The sequence below is a fragment of the Oncorhynchus clarkii genome, chromosome 17, assembly GCF_045791955.1.
Source record: "Oncorhynchus clarkii lewisi isolate Uvic-CL-2024 chromosome 17, UVic_Ocla_1.0, whole genome shotgun sequence".
Taxonomy (NCBI): Eukaryota; Metazoa; Chordata; class Actinopteri; order Salmoniformes; family Salmonidae; genus Oncorhynchus; species Oncorhynchus clarkii.
The window spans coordinates 49,273,732-49,292,066 of record NC_092163.1 but is presented as its reverse complement, the minus strand read 5'-3'; the positions used below and the strand labels follow the sequence as shown (position 1 = coordinate 49,292,066).

The window sequence follows — 18,335 nt, the reverse complement described above, 5'->3', positions numbered from 1 at the left end:
CTCACTTACTATCAAAAAGTATATCTATAGTTTAGTGAAACTGATAACATACTAGTGTCTAGCCAGCAGTCTTTCCTCATTATCAAAGGATTATGCAGTCTGAATAAAAACAGTATTATGTTGTGTCATCAGGTATTCCAATGACAGATCTGCCCAGCTTAAACCCAAAATCAGTGACTTCTCCCTACACCCTCCTCTACTACAAATCAACAATGACATCATTGTGTACTTATGCCCCCTGGGCAGCAGACTCCAAATCCCCCAGGCCCCACCCACCCCTGCCCCCACCACTGTGCACCAGACCACTCGCACGTACACCCTCTGCCACCAGTCAGGGTGAAGGGGTGTGGGATGGAGGAGAGTAGGGGTGGTGGTGCGGGGAGAGTGTGCGTGCTATCCAGCAAGATCCAGTGCAATAAATAACTTGATGACAGAGTGGATAGTGCAGAGGCAGAGAGGGGGGATTAACTGAACCTCACAACCTGGCAACCCACAGAAGGGTGTGTGTGTGTGTGTGGGGGGGGGGTTGGAGTGTTCATACCTGTCTCTCTCCACGTTCATCTCTCCCAGAGACCGTTAAAAAATACCTCTCCTTCCCATCTCTCTTTCTCGCACAGGCGTGGGTGGGACATTGGGTCCTGAGGAGGGGGTGAGGGAGGAGGGGGGGTAGGCTTCACCGGTGGGGCCTTGGCCAGGATAACACACACAGCGATTACACTGATCCAAGCGGAGACAAGAGCTCTTCACAGCCCCCCTACTCCTCCCCTCCTGCCTCTAACCCTGGATAGCTTACATAACACACACACCGGTCTAAGGAATTGCATCTCAGTTCGGAGATGCAGGAGTCCCGTAGGGCGGTACACAATTGCCCCGCCGTCGTCCGGGTTTGGCCGGGGTAGGCTGTCATTGTAAATAAGAATTTGTTCTTAACTGACTTGCCTAGTTAAATAAAAGGTTAAATAAATAAAAAAAAATGTATTGAAATGTTGGTCAGCTGTCTCCATCAAAACAGACCAGCTTTGAAGGACAGTGTGAAATGTTCTGTGTCACGCATACGCAAACGCTCTCAAACTACATTTCTCTTATATAATAACCCCATTCATTCTCCACTCTTTTGTTAACATGCTTCCTCTCACTAGGGCATCCCCATCTATGAGCAAATGGGACTCAAAGTTGGTGGTGTTGCCATATATAACAGGCCTGGTGGAATTTGGGCATCTGGGTCGAGTTACATTGGTTTTGGTTGAGTTTTCTGAGGTAATGTTCACGCTACAATTTGGTTGTGATGGATCTCACTCACTCAGAGGCTTAGACCCTTTCGAAGAGCTGAGTTGATCTGAGCTCTTCTAAATCCTAGAGGGTCCTAAAGGGTCTCCCTCACCACAATCTGCTGGGATTCAAAACAAAGTTTGCATTGTGTGTGATTGCATTGTATGCATCACACACTGTACACATTTGTTGTTGCCGAACCATGCACTTTGCAACAACATGATGGTAGAAGTAATATGGTCTTTATTTCTTCTGTATTTCAGTGTGGTCAAAACATCCCCCTATTAGAAGACATTAGTAGAATAGAGAGATATAGTGTTCCTACAAGTACATTGTTTTGGCAGGAGTATTAAAAAGACATCTGTGTTTAGACCGGACGCTCGACAGATTGATGTTGAGGATGTTAAGACAGACATGGTGGTGGAGGAGTAGAAAATGGAGTGATGGTGAGGAGGAGGGCAGAGGAGAGAGAGAGAGAGAGAGAGAGAGAGAGAGAGAGGGGGAAGTGAGGGATGGGGAGTCTCAGGGGCCCCCTGGAGTGTTGGGTAAACAGAGAGACTGTCTGTAACCATGGAGACTAGCCCCAAGCGGAATGAGATTTAGGCGTGGCAGGGCGAGGCGGGGGCTCTGAAAAACAAGGTCACAGCGCTTTCCCTTCTCTCCTTCCGTTCCGCCACTTGGCATCAACAAAGGGATGTTATATAACAGCTATTTATAACAGCGCTCCCTCTCGTTCCCACTCTCTCTCTCTCTCTCCCTAATTCACGTCAGGCAGCGCCACACATAGACTAACTGGAATTGCAGCTCTCCTCCGCGTCTCTCTTCCTTTTGCCTTCTCTCTCCACTGAATCATTTTCTTCACTTACAGCCTTTTGTCCTCTCTTACCCAAAACGAGCCTCTTGTTTCCTTCTTCCTGCTATCCTCTTCTCTGAACTCTTGTCTTATCTCTTCCCTGTTCCTTCATCTTCTACTCTTCTTCCTTATCCTCTGTCACTCTGACCCTCCCCTGACAATGGAAGTTTGAACAAAATCACAGACTAGACAGAATAGAATAGGACAGATGACCTTGTGTCTTGTCAATCATCTTACACAGTAACTCAGGACTAAAACCCAGAGAGGAACCTCACCATCCCTAACTTACTAACTTCCTTCTTTACATATTAGCACAAAGAAGCCTTTACTGGTGTGGCATTGGTTCTTCAGTGTGCAGTCAGTCTATGGATGCCTCCTGGAAGGCAAACGAGCAGCATGACTTCTGGTTTCACGTCAGGTGCCCAACCACTGCTGAAATGTCACATCACAACACAATAACCACGCACACACACAAAACCTTTCCCTCCCTTTGTCCCAACAGTAGCTGTCACAGGAAGGAAGAGTGTGGCAGGCAGGAACAATCTAATGTTTTTATTCATTTTATGTAACCTTTAACTAGCCAAGTCAGTTAAGAACAAATTCTCAATGACGGCCTACCTCGGCCAAACCCTAACCCGGACGACGCTGGGCCAATTGTGCACCACCCTATGGGACTCCCGATCACGGCAGGTTGTGATACAGCCTGGAATCGAACCAGGGTATGTAGTGACGCCTCTAGCACCGAGGCCTCTAGCGCTGACATGGATTGTTCTTGGCTAACTTTCTTTTCTTTGTATAAAGACAGTTGCTCAGTCACTCCTGGCCTGCCTAGACGCTGGCAGGAGAGTGAATAAGTAAGGAGTTTGAGCATGAGTGAGGGAGTGGGTGAGTGAATACATGGTCAGGTTTATTTCTGTATGGTATGTAGATCAGGGGGTAATGGTAAACCGTGTGAGTGCTATCTCAGGCTTCCATCCAGAAGAGTTGTCAAATCAAAATCAGATTCTATTGGTCACATACACGTGTTTAGCAGATGTTATTGCGGGTGTAGTGAAAAGCTCGTCTGGGATAGACCCGTCAACACAGATAAGAAACCTCAGAGTGGATCCCTACTTAAAAAGATACATTGAAAACGAGGAGTGCTAGTACACCAACAAACATGCACATTGCTATTAGTTTGTTTTTCATAGAAATAATATGAGGTCAGGACTCCAGCAAATTAATCTAAAAAAAATTACATTACTATTTGTATAGTCTTAATATTCTTTGAGAGACAAATCCACTTTTCATCATAATTAAATAAATATATCTTCAAAGACCAGGGTTCAAAGACCAGGGTTAAGAAGATTATTATCCAGCTCATCAGTATGAAAAGTGAACCTGGAGGTTTCTAGAAAGACCTATTCTAGTGTGTCCTCAGGTTTCATAATCTACTGGGAGACAGAACAGTCCAAACACCACAGAGGACAACTGCAGAGACGTCAAGTGGTTATTTGTAGAGGTGACAGTTGGTGATCATCTGGAGAAGTATCCGGGTCAGAAAGCAAATTATCTAGCCTAGCAAGCTGGTTTACATTCATGAAATGCTACAGTATGTTAAGTCATGAAGTACTTAAGAGAAAATGTCTCCCCTTTTTAGCATTAAATGCTAATACTTCAGTTTTTCCCCCTCTAAATTTCAGTGTTTCAGAACAAAATAACTATGTAATAAAGAGCGGCAGTTTATTTCCAGTGCCCCCCCCCCACCCCCACCCCCCCTCTCTCTCCCTACTGCCCCACTTCCAGAGGCCCAGCATGACCCAGTCTGGGTCGAGAAAGAAAGAGAGGGAGGGAAAGAGAGAAAGAGGGAGGGCTGGAATGTTTTTAAGCCCGAGACATTCCTCATTGTTCATTCACACAGGCCTTATGTAATGCTGGTCACGTGATACTCCGTGCTCTCTCTGCAGCAGCCAGGCTAACAGGCAGGGAGGGAGGCAAAGAGGGATACAGGCAGACAAGCTGCAGCCGTGGGAAGTCAGGACATTATCTCTGCTAGAGTGGCTTCCTCCCTCCTAATCTGATTACGCAAGTTGCCCCTGCTTACGCAAGCACAGGCAGGCAGAGACAGACAACACAGACAGATTGATAGCAAACATAAATGCAGCGGGCTTGTGCACACATTTATATGCACACACACGTAACTAAATGTCTCCTATGTTTGCAGAGAAGTATCATATTTCTCCATTGTAAACAATCCAGAGGGCTTTATGGAGCAGGTGTCATGTGCCTCACAGTTTCAGTTCAATCATTCCCCTTGGCCTCAAGGGACTGTTTAAAGTTGACAGTAAACTTGGTCTTTATCGTGTGCTCAGCTCTGTCAGGAGAAGTAGAGCAGTGTTGTGGGGCATGCTGAGTCACTCTCTTCTATAATAATAATAATTTTGGGGGTGTTTATATTTGTCCTGTTACAAGTGTGTAATGGAAATGTGTTTCTTTCATATTCCAACTCCCCTGAGCGACCTGCAGGAAGTGGGGTCACAGCCAGGGTCACCATTGTACAGAGCCCCTAGAGCAATTAGGGCTAAGTGTGTTGCTCAAGGGCACAGCGACAGTTTTTTCACCTTATCAGCTCAGGTTTTCAAATAAGCAACCATTTGGTTACTGGCCCAACGCTCAAACCTTGAGGCTACCTGCCACCCCTTCTAAGGCAGCAGGGAGGGGTGTGGACTAATGCAAAATGGCTGCCTTGTACAGGGTCAGAACAGGCCAGTACCTGGATAGACCCTGGTACTGTCCCTATCCAAGGACTTTTTTTTTCCCCCTCATCTATGAAGTGTGTTGGATGTTTGGACCAATGATGTATGTTGTTTATAGTAGTGAAATGCACTTTAAATAATGTTTGGTTTGATTTATCATTCAGGTATTTATTAGGCTTCAGTCATTCCTGACAAACCCACATCCTTATGATTGGCAGCTGGCCCTGACTCACTTGGATGGTGGTGTTCCCACCCTCCAGCAGGGCGATGGCCAATAGGATGCTCTCCTGAAAGACACGGTCACTGGTGGTGTTCATGATGAGGTCGATGACCAGGTCGGAGGCGCCCTCCTTGTCCAGGTGACACTGCACCTCTGCCAGGCTCATCTCCCCTCGACTCAGGGCTCCCGGACCGCCTAGACCTGAAGGGAGGGACAGGGGTGGAGGGTCAGGATTATGAATGTGGTTTTCCCTGATCTACTGATTTATAAGGATAAGGAGAGGTTTCAAATCTTATATCTAACATCTTACTACCACAGTCATCTATAGATACCTCTAAATTACTCATTCACAATGGAATGTCTGGCGAAATATGAGTGCAAAATAGGGCAGTCGCCTACATCCAGGCAGATGCCTACATCCAGGCAGTCGCCTACATCCAGGCAGTCGCCTACATCCAGGCAGTCGCCTACATGTATATTTCATTGTGAAACCTTTACATACTAATTTACAATGTAATTGCATATATAATTAGAAAGCAAATTCAAGTTTTATTCAAATAATGATGTTTTAATTTCATAAGAAAACTTCAAGAGGGGCTACTATGCTTCTTATGAGCGATTAACACCAGTATCAATGACAACACCCATGGCAGCCTTTAGTAGTGGCACACACCCACGGCACTCACACACACATGGCACACACACACGGCACACACACACACACGGCACACACACACACACATGCAAACACACCCGCTGCACTCACACACAGGCAAACACACTGCACTCACACACCCACACACATGCAAACACACTACACTCACACACTGACACACACTGCACTCACACTGCACTCACACATGCAAACACACTGCACTCACACATGCAAACACACTGCACTCACACACATGCAAACACAATGCAATCACACACTGACACACATGCAAACATTGTACTCACACATGCAAACACACTGCACTCACACACATGCAAACACACTGCAATCACACACCCACACACATGCAAACACACTGCAATCACACACACACAGACATGCAAACACACTGCATTCATATACTTACACACACACACGTAAACACACTGCACTCACACACTGCACTCACACACATGCAAACACAATGCAATCACACACTGACACACATGCAAACACACTGCACTCACACATGCAAACACACTGCACTCACACACATGCAAACACACTGCAATCACACAACCACACACATGCAAACACACTGCACTCACACACATGCAAACACATTGCACTCACCCCCCACCCCCCCCCCCCCCCCACACACACACACATTAATAAGGCTTGGGGGGGGGACCCAAGATCTAGGCTTATTACTCATTCCCATAAGAGGCATAGTGTTGTAACAGCACTTACATATTACATTGATTGACATGAACATGGGCACTAAAAAATGCTTTAACTGGGTAATATGACATCATTCCATATGCGTGTACAGCTGCCACCATGTTAAGTGTGATACACTTCTGCATCCTGGTGATGTTCTTAATACTACATAGAAATAAGATACACTCTTATCATGGTTTATTCAACAGGCCTCATTCCCCAAAAAGCCAGAGTAGTTCTCCTCAACTGAGCTGTATGAGAAAAGCTGTGTGAAGAGATAAATTGCCTCAATATTTTGGTTAGATCAATCACACAGTGACCTGCTCATCATGAGGAAATAACAGTGTTGTGCTCAGTCACAGGGCTGGACTAGAGCTAGACATCTCTACAGCTAAGCAGTAAAGAATTATGTGTGTGTGTGTGTGTGTGTATAGAGATAACCAGGAGGCCTATATAACAGAGATAATGAACAGGTCTGTTTGAGAAACCTTGACATGCATACAGAACAATATCAACTTCCCTGTCCACCATGCACAGACTTTCACCTCTCAAAGTTGTGCTATCTGCATGACTAATAAAGATAAATAAAGATACTTTTATTTGGAATCGGGCAGAGGTCCAGAGTTCAGAATTAGGTCAAAAGAATATGCAACGTTGCCATGCTTGGTTTGTGTGTGCACTAGAAACTCTTGCTTTTTTTTTTTTTTTTTACATTTTAGGTTCCTTTTGTTCATTTGTATCTGGCAAATTACTCATACAACAGTTTGTGACAACTTACATAAAAAATGTACAAAACAAGCTAATTTGATTGTGGGGTGATTTATGCAACATGCGATAAAAATGACCTGAGAGTTAACCTTTTCGTCCAAAACAACGGACAGACAGAACGAGAGACAGAATAGGACAGACGGAGAAGAGGACAGACGGAGAAGATGGGGAGACAGAGAGAAAGACAGACAGACAAAGAAGAGGACAGGGAGACAGAGAAGAGGACAGACGGAGAAGAGGACAGACGGAGATAAAGACAGACGGAGAGACAAAGAGGACAGGGAGACAGAGAAGAGGATAGACAGAGACAGACAGACAAGATGATAAACAGAGAGACAAATAAGATGACAGACAGACAGAGAAGAGGACAGAAAGACAGAGAAGAGGATAGACAGAGACAGACAGAGAAGAGGATAGACAGGGGAGATGACAGATAGAGATACTACATACTAGATATAGGGAATCTTCTCAGAGAGATGCTCTCACCTGATTGGCTCTTGCTGGGCCCTACTGGAACCAGGGTTCCGTTGCTGAAGGCAGTCAGGCTGTCCCTCCGCCCACCACTCCTACTATGGAAGTTGCCATAGTAACGGTTCACCAGAATCTGCCTCAACGCCTCACCCTACAGAGAGAAGAAAACGGAGGTGTATTAGTGTGATGGTGTAAGAGAGGAGACTTGAGAGGGAGTTTATTATACAGTGTACATTATGAGCACCATATATGCATCATCATGCCAGTGAGGCCCAGTTGAATTGATTAAAGTGGTTTGAAGAGGGAAGGGACATATGGCAACTTCCCAGGATCAGGCCAAGCCAATCCAAATAAACATTGTGTGCATGAACTGAACTGCTCTAAGTTACCCACATAGTCCTGCAAGGATGAAGATTAGAGTTCAGATGGCACGTTTGTTTTGGTTGGAATAGGGTTCTGAAAACACCAGGGTTATGGGTTTGATATCAGCATGGGCTCCCTACGTCGCTGTAGATAAAGCATCTGATAGATGTCCTTAATTGTTAATACTCTCCGAACATTCTCATTCACATATTGAATAAACACTCAATAACAAGTCATCAAGCTTGTTATATCTCTATCCCTGCTAAAAGTGAGCCTGCGTCCTGCTTTGAGAGTTTGGGACCTAGCTTTTTTCAGACAGGCCTGCCCTCCCAAGACGTAGCAAAGATGACTCATCCAGCCACCAATGGGAGTCTGCACGACTCTGCCATTGCCACGGCAACTGCAGCGCACACGTTACCTGACAGACCTCCCATGAGGGGAACTGAGGGAAAAGAGTGAGAGGTGGTAGTGTGTGTGTGTGTGCGCGCGTGTGTTACAGTCAGCCGTGGGTGTGCATTTGAGAATGAGAGCGACATTACATAAAGCCTGCTACCATGGTAATGCTCCAGCTAACAGAGATGGGCTAACCCACGCAGTACGGAGAACAGAGCCTTATCTGTCATCGGCAAGGGGCAGATAAATGGACATTGTTTGGGCATTGTGTGAAACAAACGACACAATCACACATCGAGAGCCAAACATCCAATCACGCTCCACATCTTTGTCTTCCACTCCCCATTTCCTTCGAGACAACAAGTGTGTGGAGGTGGGAAGGAAGCATATGTTGTGTGAGTTGGTCCATCTGTGTTCGATTGCAGTACCCAGTTTGTGTTAGAGACAAACTGACTGCTAAGAGAATGTCACTGAAATACAGGCTTCACTCGTGCTCATCCTTTCCACACACACAGACACACTAAGCCAGTCGTGATTATATGGAGGACGCCAAGTCAGCTAACCACAACTGTAGGGTAAGGGCTGCAGTGGAGTTCATAATCTGTTGAGTTCAGTGATGGGTTAAGGGTTCAGGCTAGGGTGAAAGCCTAGCAATCTCTACGGTCGGTCTTGATCATGTGTGTGAGCTTCTGTTATGTTAGAGTTACGTTCAGGACTAGGGGTTTATCTTGGTCATGTTATGTCCCTGGCCACTAGTACCTACCCTTTTCTGATGTTATGCTCATGTTCATGTTAGGATCCTCCAGTAGTTTATTAAGGTTAAATTGGGGTTAAGGGTTTATGGTTGTGCTCATGTTACAGTCAGGATTAGTACCTACCCTCCTCTGGTCATCCAGTATTTTCTGTGGCTGGTTGAGATCCAGCTGCTGGTGCAGTGAGGTGGGTTAGCACAGCACAGCGGGCCAACAGAAACAAACACAGGGTTATTCCTCATGCAGCATTGGTAAGGCCAACATACACAGACACAGGGTTAATAACAGATTATTAATAATTCTATAAATTATTGACTTGCAAATAGGCAGCTATAGGGTTGTACCATGCCATTGACTGGTTAGAGCGGGGTGGTGTGAAGGTTATGGAGGGGTCAAAGCAAAGGGAGGGGTCAGCAACGGTGATGATGACTATCAATCAGGAAGTAAAGGGAGGGTGGAGAGAATCAACAGTTCACTCTCTGGAACCACAGCATATAACGAACTGCAGACCAACGTTGCAGTCAGCAAAGTACAATACTACTGTACATATGACAGCACAAATAAAAGTAATCCATGATTCTCTTCTCTTTCATGTGTATCCTTGGCCTTTTGGAGAGGTGCGGCCACATAGTGGGATGTACAGGATACCTGTTAGCTAGCTACAACTGTTTGGAGTCAGATCACGCTCCCATGCAATCATGTTAATTACATAAGATGCAGATACACTAGAAGGGGAGGTGTGGATGGGGAAAGGGTGGAGGGGAGAGAGAGAGGGAGGGAGTTACATAATGGAGCTCAGTGACACACAGGAGCTTAGAAAACCCATCTGTCACCATAACAAGAGAGCGAGAATAACACCACAAATCACAACACATGGCTCTGCCAGCACAACCATGCCCCCCTGAAACAAGGAAGGAGGGAATAAAGGGCGGCTGAGGGCAGGCCTATAACTGGCTACATTAACCTGTTGAGTGTGGGGGGCAGTATTTTGATGTTTAGATGAAAAACGTACCCAAATTAAACTGCCTATTTCTCAGACTCAGAAGCTAGAATATCTATATAATTGTCAGATTAGGATAGACAACACTCTAAAGTTTCCAAAACTGTCAAAATATTGTCTGTGAGTATAACAGAACTGATATTGCAGGCGAAAACCTGAGGAAAATCCAACTAGGAAGTGCCTCTTATTTTGAAAGCTCCCTGTTCCATTGCATGCCTTCCCTCCATTTAAAGGGATATCAACCAGATTCCTTTCCCTACGGCTTCCACATGATGTGAACAGTCTTTAGACATAGTTTCAGGCTTTTATTCTGAAAAAATGTGCGAGAATGATCACATCGCGTCAGTGGATGGCTGGGTGCCAGCAGAGTTTTGCATGCGCAACAGCTTGGAGCAGACATTTTCTCTCTCTCCTATTGAAAAAGCTACGGTCCGGTTGAAATATTATTGATTATTTATTGTAAAAACAACCTCAGGATTGATTATAAAAAACGTTTGACATGTTTCTACGAACTTTACGGATACTATTTGGAATTTGCGTCTGCCCCGTTGCGACCGCTCGAGCCTGTGGATTTCTAAACAAAACGCGCCAAACAAATGGAGGTATTTTGGAAATAAAAATAATCTTTATGGAACAAAAGGAATATTTATTGTGTAACTGGGAGTCTCGTGAGTGCAAACATCTGAAGATCATCAAGGTAAGCGATTCATTTTATTGCTTTTCTGACTTTTGTGACAAATCTACTTTGCTGCTAGCTGTTTGTAATGTTTTGTATGCTGAGAGAGATGTCCTAACATAAACGCTTGGTTTGCTTTAGCTGTAAAGCTTTTTTGAAATCTGACACGTCCGGTAGATTAACAACAAGCCAAGCTGTATTTTGCTTTATTGCACTTGTGATTTCATGAAAATTAAATATTTTGAATAACTTAATTTGAATTTGGAGCTCTGAAATTCAGCAGATGTTGACGAAAATGATCCCGCTAACGGGATGGGTGCGCCAAGAAGTTAAAGGTTGTGTGTGTAGGTTGTGTGTGTGTGTAGGGTTGGAATAGTGTACCATTTTCCTACTGTATATCCAATATAGGGTAGATAAGCCTGAGAATTTCTGGTAGGTGTCTGTAAAGAGACTAGCATGTTTGTGTCACCTTAAAACTTTCAGTGATTATGTTACCTTTTACACATCACTTAAAGACTTAAGAATATTTCAATCTAACTTAAAAAGTTAAGTTTACATAATCATACTGTTTCCTTCAAAATGTATGACCACATCAATGCCAGACAGCCACCGTCACACAGCTTGCTGATCAGAGCAGATCTGCGCTCTCTCCCCAACACCCATGGGTCCAACCACAGCGACCGCACAACAACCCCTCATGCTCACCACATCCTCCCCAACAATCGTTCCACCGAGCTGGAATCTCCCCGCGGCAAGCCCCTGCTGTCTGTCACATCTCCAGATTCCACGTTAAGAGAAAACACATGCAAAAACATTCCCCTTTTAGGTGTTTTTTTTTTGGTGTGTGTGCTGTGCATGTCCATGTGTTTTAGCAGGCGGAGGAAGACAGTCATGTTTAGACCCGTTGCTGACTGAAATGGATCTTGGGGTTTGCCGCTTGGCTGCCCACTGTCCAAAGTTCTCCAAACACAATAAAGACATTGAGGAAACCTAATAAAATGTCTGTTGCTTCTGTCATTTTCGCTGCAACTAACCTGCTTTTCCCAGACTTGCAAAATGAAATCCATCTAGTCCACCCAAGCTCTTGAGCCAAGGCCAATACCAACCAAGTGTCTGGTGAGTGTCAACAATTGACCGGAACTACTTTTGTACATAGTCATCTATAAAGGATCTATTCAGCTAAAATAACAGTTCAGAATGTTGCAGAGATGTAATGTATAGAGCTGACACAATTCCATATTCTACATGACAGAGTATCATATCATATCAGTATTATATCTGACGGTTTTGTGACGTTACACCCTCCTGAACAGAGCCCAGGTCCCTCTCACTGATTTGCCTACTTCCTCTTTAAATCATGGGCCCAGGTGTTAAAGGGGAAATCTGAGATTACTACATCCATTTTTATTATTTATTACATCCATTTGTATTATTTATCCATTTGATACCCATTGATTCTAGAAGAATATCACTTATGGATGCCTCTATTAGTTCAACTTTCGCACCCCATCAGAACCAAAAATACACGCTTATTTAGTGGCGAACCAGTGGGGAACCCAGTATGAGAACATTTTTGTTCTGGCCCAACACCAACACACATGATTCAGCTTCACCTAATCAACTTATCATCAAGCCCATGATGTGTTGAACTGAGTTAGCTGGTGCTCGGTTAGAACAGACATGGTCCCCCTGTGAGTTGCCGGTCCTACCAGAATTAAGAATACATAACATATATATTCTAGAGCAGCTCACACATATATGTTCATGTGCATTAAGGACAAGCTACATTTTAACCCACATATATTTATCTTGCTTAATCACAGAGAGGAGTGTGTGTCTGCACTGTGCTGTGTGGGGAGTCTCTTCCAACACTAACACACCACGGAAACAACCTCTGCCAACTCTACTTAGACTACACACACAGTGTAAGTGTCTGCAGGACTGTACCGAGTGTGAGAGAAAGAAGGAGAGAGATACTGAGAAAAAGTGAGAGAGAGAGAGAGAGAGAGACAGAGAAAGATAGAGGGAAAAAAAGAAAAGAGAGAGAAGGAAACAGGGAGAGGTATTAGCAAGAGAAGGGAAGGTGGGCGAGGTTGGCTGGCTTGTTTACCTCATACTGCCGTTATTACATCAGAGCTAGCGGTGAGGAGGGAGGGGCATCACACCGGTGTGGATAGGGAGGGCTGTAGACAGATATATACCCCCCCCGCTCAACCCTGTACCCCATATAGCCCCCCCATATCCCCTCTTGGCCCCCTCCTGCGAAGGCACAGACAGTGTCTTTGGGTATACAGCTCCTCCACACTGTTATTGGCAATTACCTCTGAAGGTCACACATCAGTGGAGGTCAGGTGAGAGAGAGAGAGGGAGAGAAGCAAGGAGAGAGAGAGAGGCAAGGAGAGAGAGAAGGAGAGAAGCAAGGAGAGAGAGAGAGGGAGAGAAGCAAGGAGAGACAGAGGGAGAGAAGCAAGGAGAGACAGAGGGAGAGAAGCAAGGAGAGAAAGAGAAGCAAGGAGAGAGAGAGGGAGAGAAGCAAGGAGAGAGAGAGGGAGAGAAGCAAGGAGAGAGAGAGGCAGGCTGGGTTCCAGGAAAAAGGGAAAGAAAGCCGACCCGGTTCTTATGTAACCACCACCCCAGAGCTGGCAGCGGCCCAGGGATCGTGCAGCTCACAGGCAGGGAAAACTAGGACGCAGCCACACACACACACACACACACACACACACACACACACACACACACACACACACACACACCTTCCTAATCCTAGATACACTGTTGCAGTGCCTCCTACTGACACCCTGGGGAAAGGCAGGGGAAACACCCTAAAACAGCCATGAGCTCAGACTGCACATAGAAAGTAGAGAATGGGGAGAAAGAAAGAATGCATAGGGAAAGAGAGAGAGGAAGAGAAGATAAATAAATGGCACACATATGAGAAGCCAACACTTCTGGTCACAAATGCATTTAGGTGAAACAGAAAGTGTCAGGATATTCTATCAAACTCACACTCTCCTCTTAGTGGTCCATAACTAGGGCCAGGGATTGTCTCTGCACACTTGACCAGAACAGAAAGAACTCCTGGTCCTGTCCATGACAGCATGGTGCTGCAATATCATTGACTAAAGCTCTTCCTGAAAGCTCCATTCATCCTTCTAGTGAAATAGGGAGGGATGTTCCTAAATGGAACTAGTGCAGACATTCCACAGCCCTTAGAGAGACTGACTGGGACACACATACTGGCAGCCTGCCCTACCAGTATGGGACTCACCCTGGAACAGCACAGCACTACTGGGTAAAGCGCACACACGTGCACATATGGGCACGTCCACACACCCACCCACCCACACCGTTACTTACTGATTGGGAGGGTGAGGAGAGCGGGTGGATGAGCGGGAGAGAGGGTAACAGAGAAAGCAACCCAAATCTACCACTACAACCCCAGGCGTACTACCTACAGACACATTTCACCACCACATACAGCCACAACTACAATCACAGACCTACATTTAAGAGGACAAGGCACATTCACAGAACAACTGAAAGAGGGAGAGAGAAGTAGAAGAAAAAGAGGGACAACCTCAGGCATATCCATCTCATCATCAAAGGCCCTGAGCTGAAAAAGAAGAGAGGGGTGGAGGGTTAGCCATGGATTAGCATAGAGAGGATGCAGGCTGCTGTGTCAGTGTGAGCAGGGCACACCACATCATTAGATGGAACAAAAAAAACTAAATGTCACAATCTTAACAAGTAGACCCTTGTTCTCATTAACTTTTTATTGGGCTTTTCTATTCAGGTGAAGTCCGTCAGTTGAAAATAGAAATTCACGCAGACGCATGATAAAAGAGCAGGTTCACACTTCCCACAACCAATAATCTGAACCTAATGATCTCTTTTGAAGGCGTTACAATTTTTATTTTATATTTAACCTTTATTTAACTAGGCAAGTCAGTTAAGAACAAATTCTTATTTACAATGACGGCCTAGGAACAGTGGGTTAACTGCCTTGTTCAGGGGCAGAATGACAGATTAATTTTTTACCTTGTCAGCTCGGGATTCAACCTAGCAACCTTCGGTTACTGGGCCACCTCTCTAACCACTAGGCTACCTGCCGCCCCAAATCAACTATACCTCCTAAAAGCTATGACTGCTCTTACGTAATGACGGAGGTACTGTCAGCCATTGGTTAGCATATGGAGGATACAGGCTGCCGCTGTATCAGTGTGAGCAGGGCACACCACAACATTAGGAAGCATACACAAACTTTAGTCAGACAGTATATAAAGAGCGTCTTCAAAGCACTCATGTGATGTGAATCTTAGTACACATTTAATACTTTAGAAAATACATTCATTATTAAAGGGTGTTTGACACAAAACGGAAAGAGTTGGTATAATAGTAAAGGCAAGATCCATCCATTCTGAGCCAATTCCCTTTCTAGGAAGATCGGGGGTTATATCTCCCTGCTTGACCTCAGACATGAATGCTTTCATTGGACTGTGCTGGTGAGTTAGTGTCCAGCCAAGTAGTCATGAGTCTAGCCTGGACCAGCTCAGTGTGTGTGTCTATGTGTGTGTACTCATCATGTAGATCCATATCATTCCGTATCACATCAGAATAAAAAGAACACACTCACACTGGTTGATGAGTCGTACAATGTGAGCGATCCTAAAAAGAGAAGGGTAGAAACTAGATAGGGTTGGTCATCGACACCACTATACTGTGATGGAGAGAAGCAGTGGTATTCGAGGTTCGGGGCTGCTGATGGAGGTAAGGTAAGGTGTGTTGTGTTGTGACTCGTGTCTTACCTTCTCTCCATATCCTCTGTCTTTGGTCATCATCTCTCGGAGGGTCTGCAGGACCTTGATACACAGCCTCTCTTCATTCTCCTCCAGAAGCTGCTTGGTGTGTTTGATCAGCCTGGGGAGAGACAGTGTCAAAGGTCACAGTGGGGTCACTAGCCATGGAGTCATGGTGGGGTTAAGTTCACAAGGATTGACTGGATGGGTGGGTTTGGGGCTCACTGTAAGGTGGTGTGGTGGGTGTTGTACACACATTTTCATTTAAGTCATTTAACCAGAGCGACTTAGTAGGTGCATTCAACTACGTTTTTTTATTGGAAAACAATCACATATTAGTCATTGCAAGTAAACACTTAATTTAGTTTCTTTTCAGATGAAGTCTGTCAAGTGGAAATAGAAATTCACGCAGATAAAAAACAGCTTCACGTTTCCCACGACCAATAATCTTATCCACAAATGTTCTCTTTTTGGAGGCCTTGGCCACACCCAACTATACTGAACAAAAATAGAAAACGCAACATGTAAAGTGCTGGTCCTACATTTCATGAGCTGAAATCAATTTGACACTAGAAGGTACACTAGACGGTGTTGGTACTGTCAGAATGTGGGCGTCTGTAGTTCCACTGGTGTTGCCGCTGTGTGTCTGGGTTCAGGGAGAGACCGACACACAGACCACCACCCAACCTGACATCTGGACTAAACTGGAAGACCTCAGAGACACTGTGCACAACCTGGGGGTCATCGTGATGAAGCAGGGAGAGCAGCTGAGCAACACAGACTGAACTATCCTTCTACAAGAGCCAGGTGGTTGATCTGAAAGTGGAGCTGACATCACCAAGTACCAGACAGATGTGAGGTCAGGAAGGAGAGTGACGGTACAGTCACAAAGATCCTATTAATTTAATAATTACCTCTTCTCACATGTAATTCCATGGGTACAGTAATGTGAAAACTTTGCATAATCTTTTTACTTTATCCACCACAGCAACCATATCGGGCCCTTTTCAGACTCAGGAAATGTACGCCTTTTCTACGTGCGCCTTTCCTAAACACTTCTCAGTAGTTGGAATTCAGACTTACCTTACTTACTGTGCTTTCGGAAAGTATTCAGACCCCTTGACATTTTCCACATTGTTACAGATTTATTCTAAAATTGATTCAATTGTTACCTCATCAAGCTACACACTAAACCTCATAATGTCAAAGCAAAAACTTAAATATCACACTCACATAAGTATTCAGACCATTTACTCAGTACTTTGTTGAAGTACTTTTGGCAGCGATTACAGCCTCAAGTCTTCTTGGGTATGATGCTACAAGCTAGGAACACCTGTATTTAGGGAGATTCTCCCATTCTTCTCTGCAGATTATCTCAAGCTCTGTCAGGTTGGATGGGGAGCGTTGCTGCACAGCTATTTTCAGTTCTCTCCAGAGATGTGCGATCGGGTTCAAGTCCGGGTTCTGGCTGGGCCACTCAAGGACATTCCGAGACCTGTCCCGAAGCCACTCCTGTGTTGTCTTGGCTGTGTGCTTAGGGTCATTGTCCTGTTGGATGGTGAACCTTCGCCCCAGTCTGAGGTGCTGAATGCTCTGGAGCAGGTTTTCATCAAGGATCTCTCTGTACTTTGCTACATTCATCTTTCCCTCGATCCTGACTAGTCTCCCAGTCCCTGCCACTGAAAAAGATCCCCACAGCAAGAAGCTGCCACCATCAGGTTTCCTCCAACTCTTTGGCCTATCTAGAGCTCTGTCAGAGTGACCATCGGGTTCTTGGTCACCTCCCTGACCAAGACCCTTCTCCCCGATTGCTCAGTTTGGCCGGGCGGCCAGTTCTAGGAAGAGTCTTGGTGGTTCTAAACTTCTTCCATTGAAGAATGATGGAGGCCAATGTGTTTTTGGGGACCTTCAATGCTGCAGAAATGTTTTGGTACCCTTCCCCAGATCTGTGCCTCAACACAATCCTGTCTCGGAGCTCTACGGACAATTCCTTTGACCTCATGGCTTGGTTTTTGCTCTGACAAAACACTGTCAACTGTGGGACCATATACAGACAGGTGCGTGCCTTTCCAAATCATGTCCAATCAGTTGAATTTACCAGAGGTGGACTCTAATCAAGTTGTAGAAACATCTAAAGGATGATCAATGGAAAGAGGATGCACCTGAGCTCAATTTCAAGTCTCTTGGCAAAGGGTCTGAATACTTGTGGAAATAAGGTATTGCTGTTTTTTTACATTTAATAAATGTGCAAACATTTCTAAAAACCTGTTTTCGCTTTGTCATATATGGGGTATTGTGTGTAGATTTTGTTTTACTTAATCCATTTTACGACAAGGCTGTAACGTAACAAAATGTGGAAGAAGTCAAGGGGTCTTTAATACTTTCCGAAGGCACTGTATGTAGGTGCGTAACGAGCATTTCAGGCATGGTTCCCTTGCACGCATTGAATAGAATTTATATAACTGCTGAAAATCCTCCCACTTGCTGGCCAACAGATTTTCTGCTGGAGTTTTCATTCAATTGCGTTTTCAGTACATTTTCTCGACAGACTTACTAGAATATATGGAGAGAACAGTTCAGAATATTAGGGACCAATGAAAGAAAGCCATGTAAATACATACATATTGGTCTCATTTAAAGCACCAATTGATAGATACAAAAATG

General features: G+C 44.9%; 1 protein-coding gene across 1 annotated transcript in view; it reads right to left on the bottom strand.

Annotated features, from left to right (window-relative positions):
* The window catches only part of LOC139371024 (inositol 1,4,5-trisphosphate-gated calcium channel ITPR1-like), a 154,011-nt gene that overhangs the window by 32,858 nt on the left and 102,818 nt on the right, over window positions 1-18,335 (bottom strand). Inside the window, exons 38-42 of the mRNA XM_071111051.1 lie at window positions 15,681-15,792; window positions 14,453-14,488; window positions 9,326-9,373; window positions 7,707-7,842; window positions 5,091-5,278 (exon numbers count right to left, since the gene is read on the bottom strand). Coding sequence (XP_070967152.1) covers window positions 5,091-5,278; window positions 7,707-7,842; window positions 9,326-9,373; window positions 14,453-14,488; window positions 15,681-15,792 — 520 coding nt within the window. The remainder of the gene's footprint in view (window positions 1-5,090; window positions 5,279-7,706; window positions 7,843-9,325; window positions 9,374-14,452; window positions 14,489-15,680; window positions 15,793-18,335) is intronic.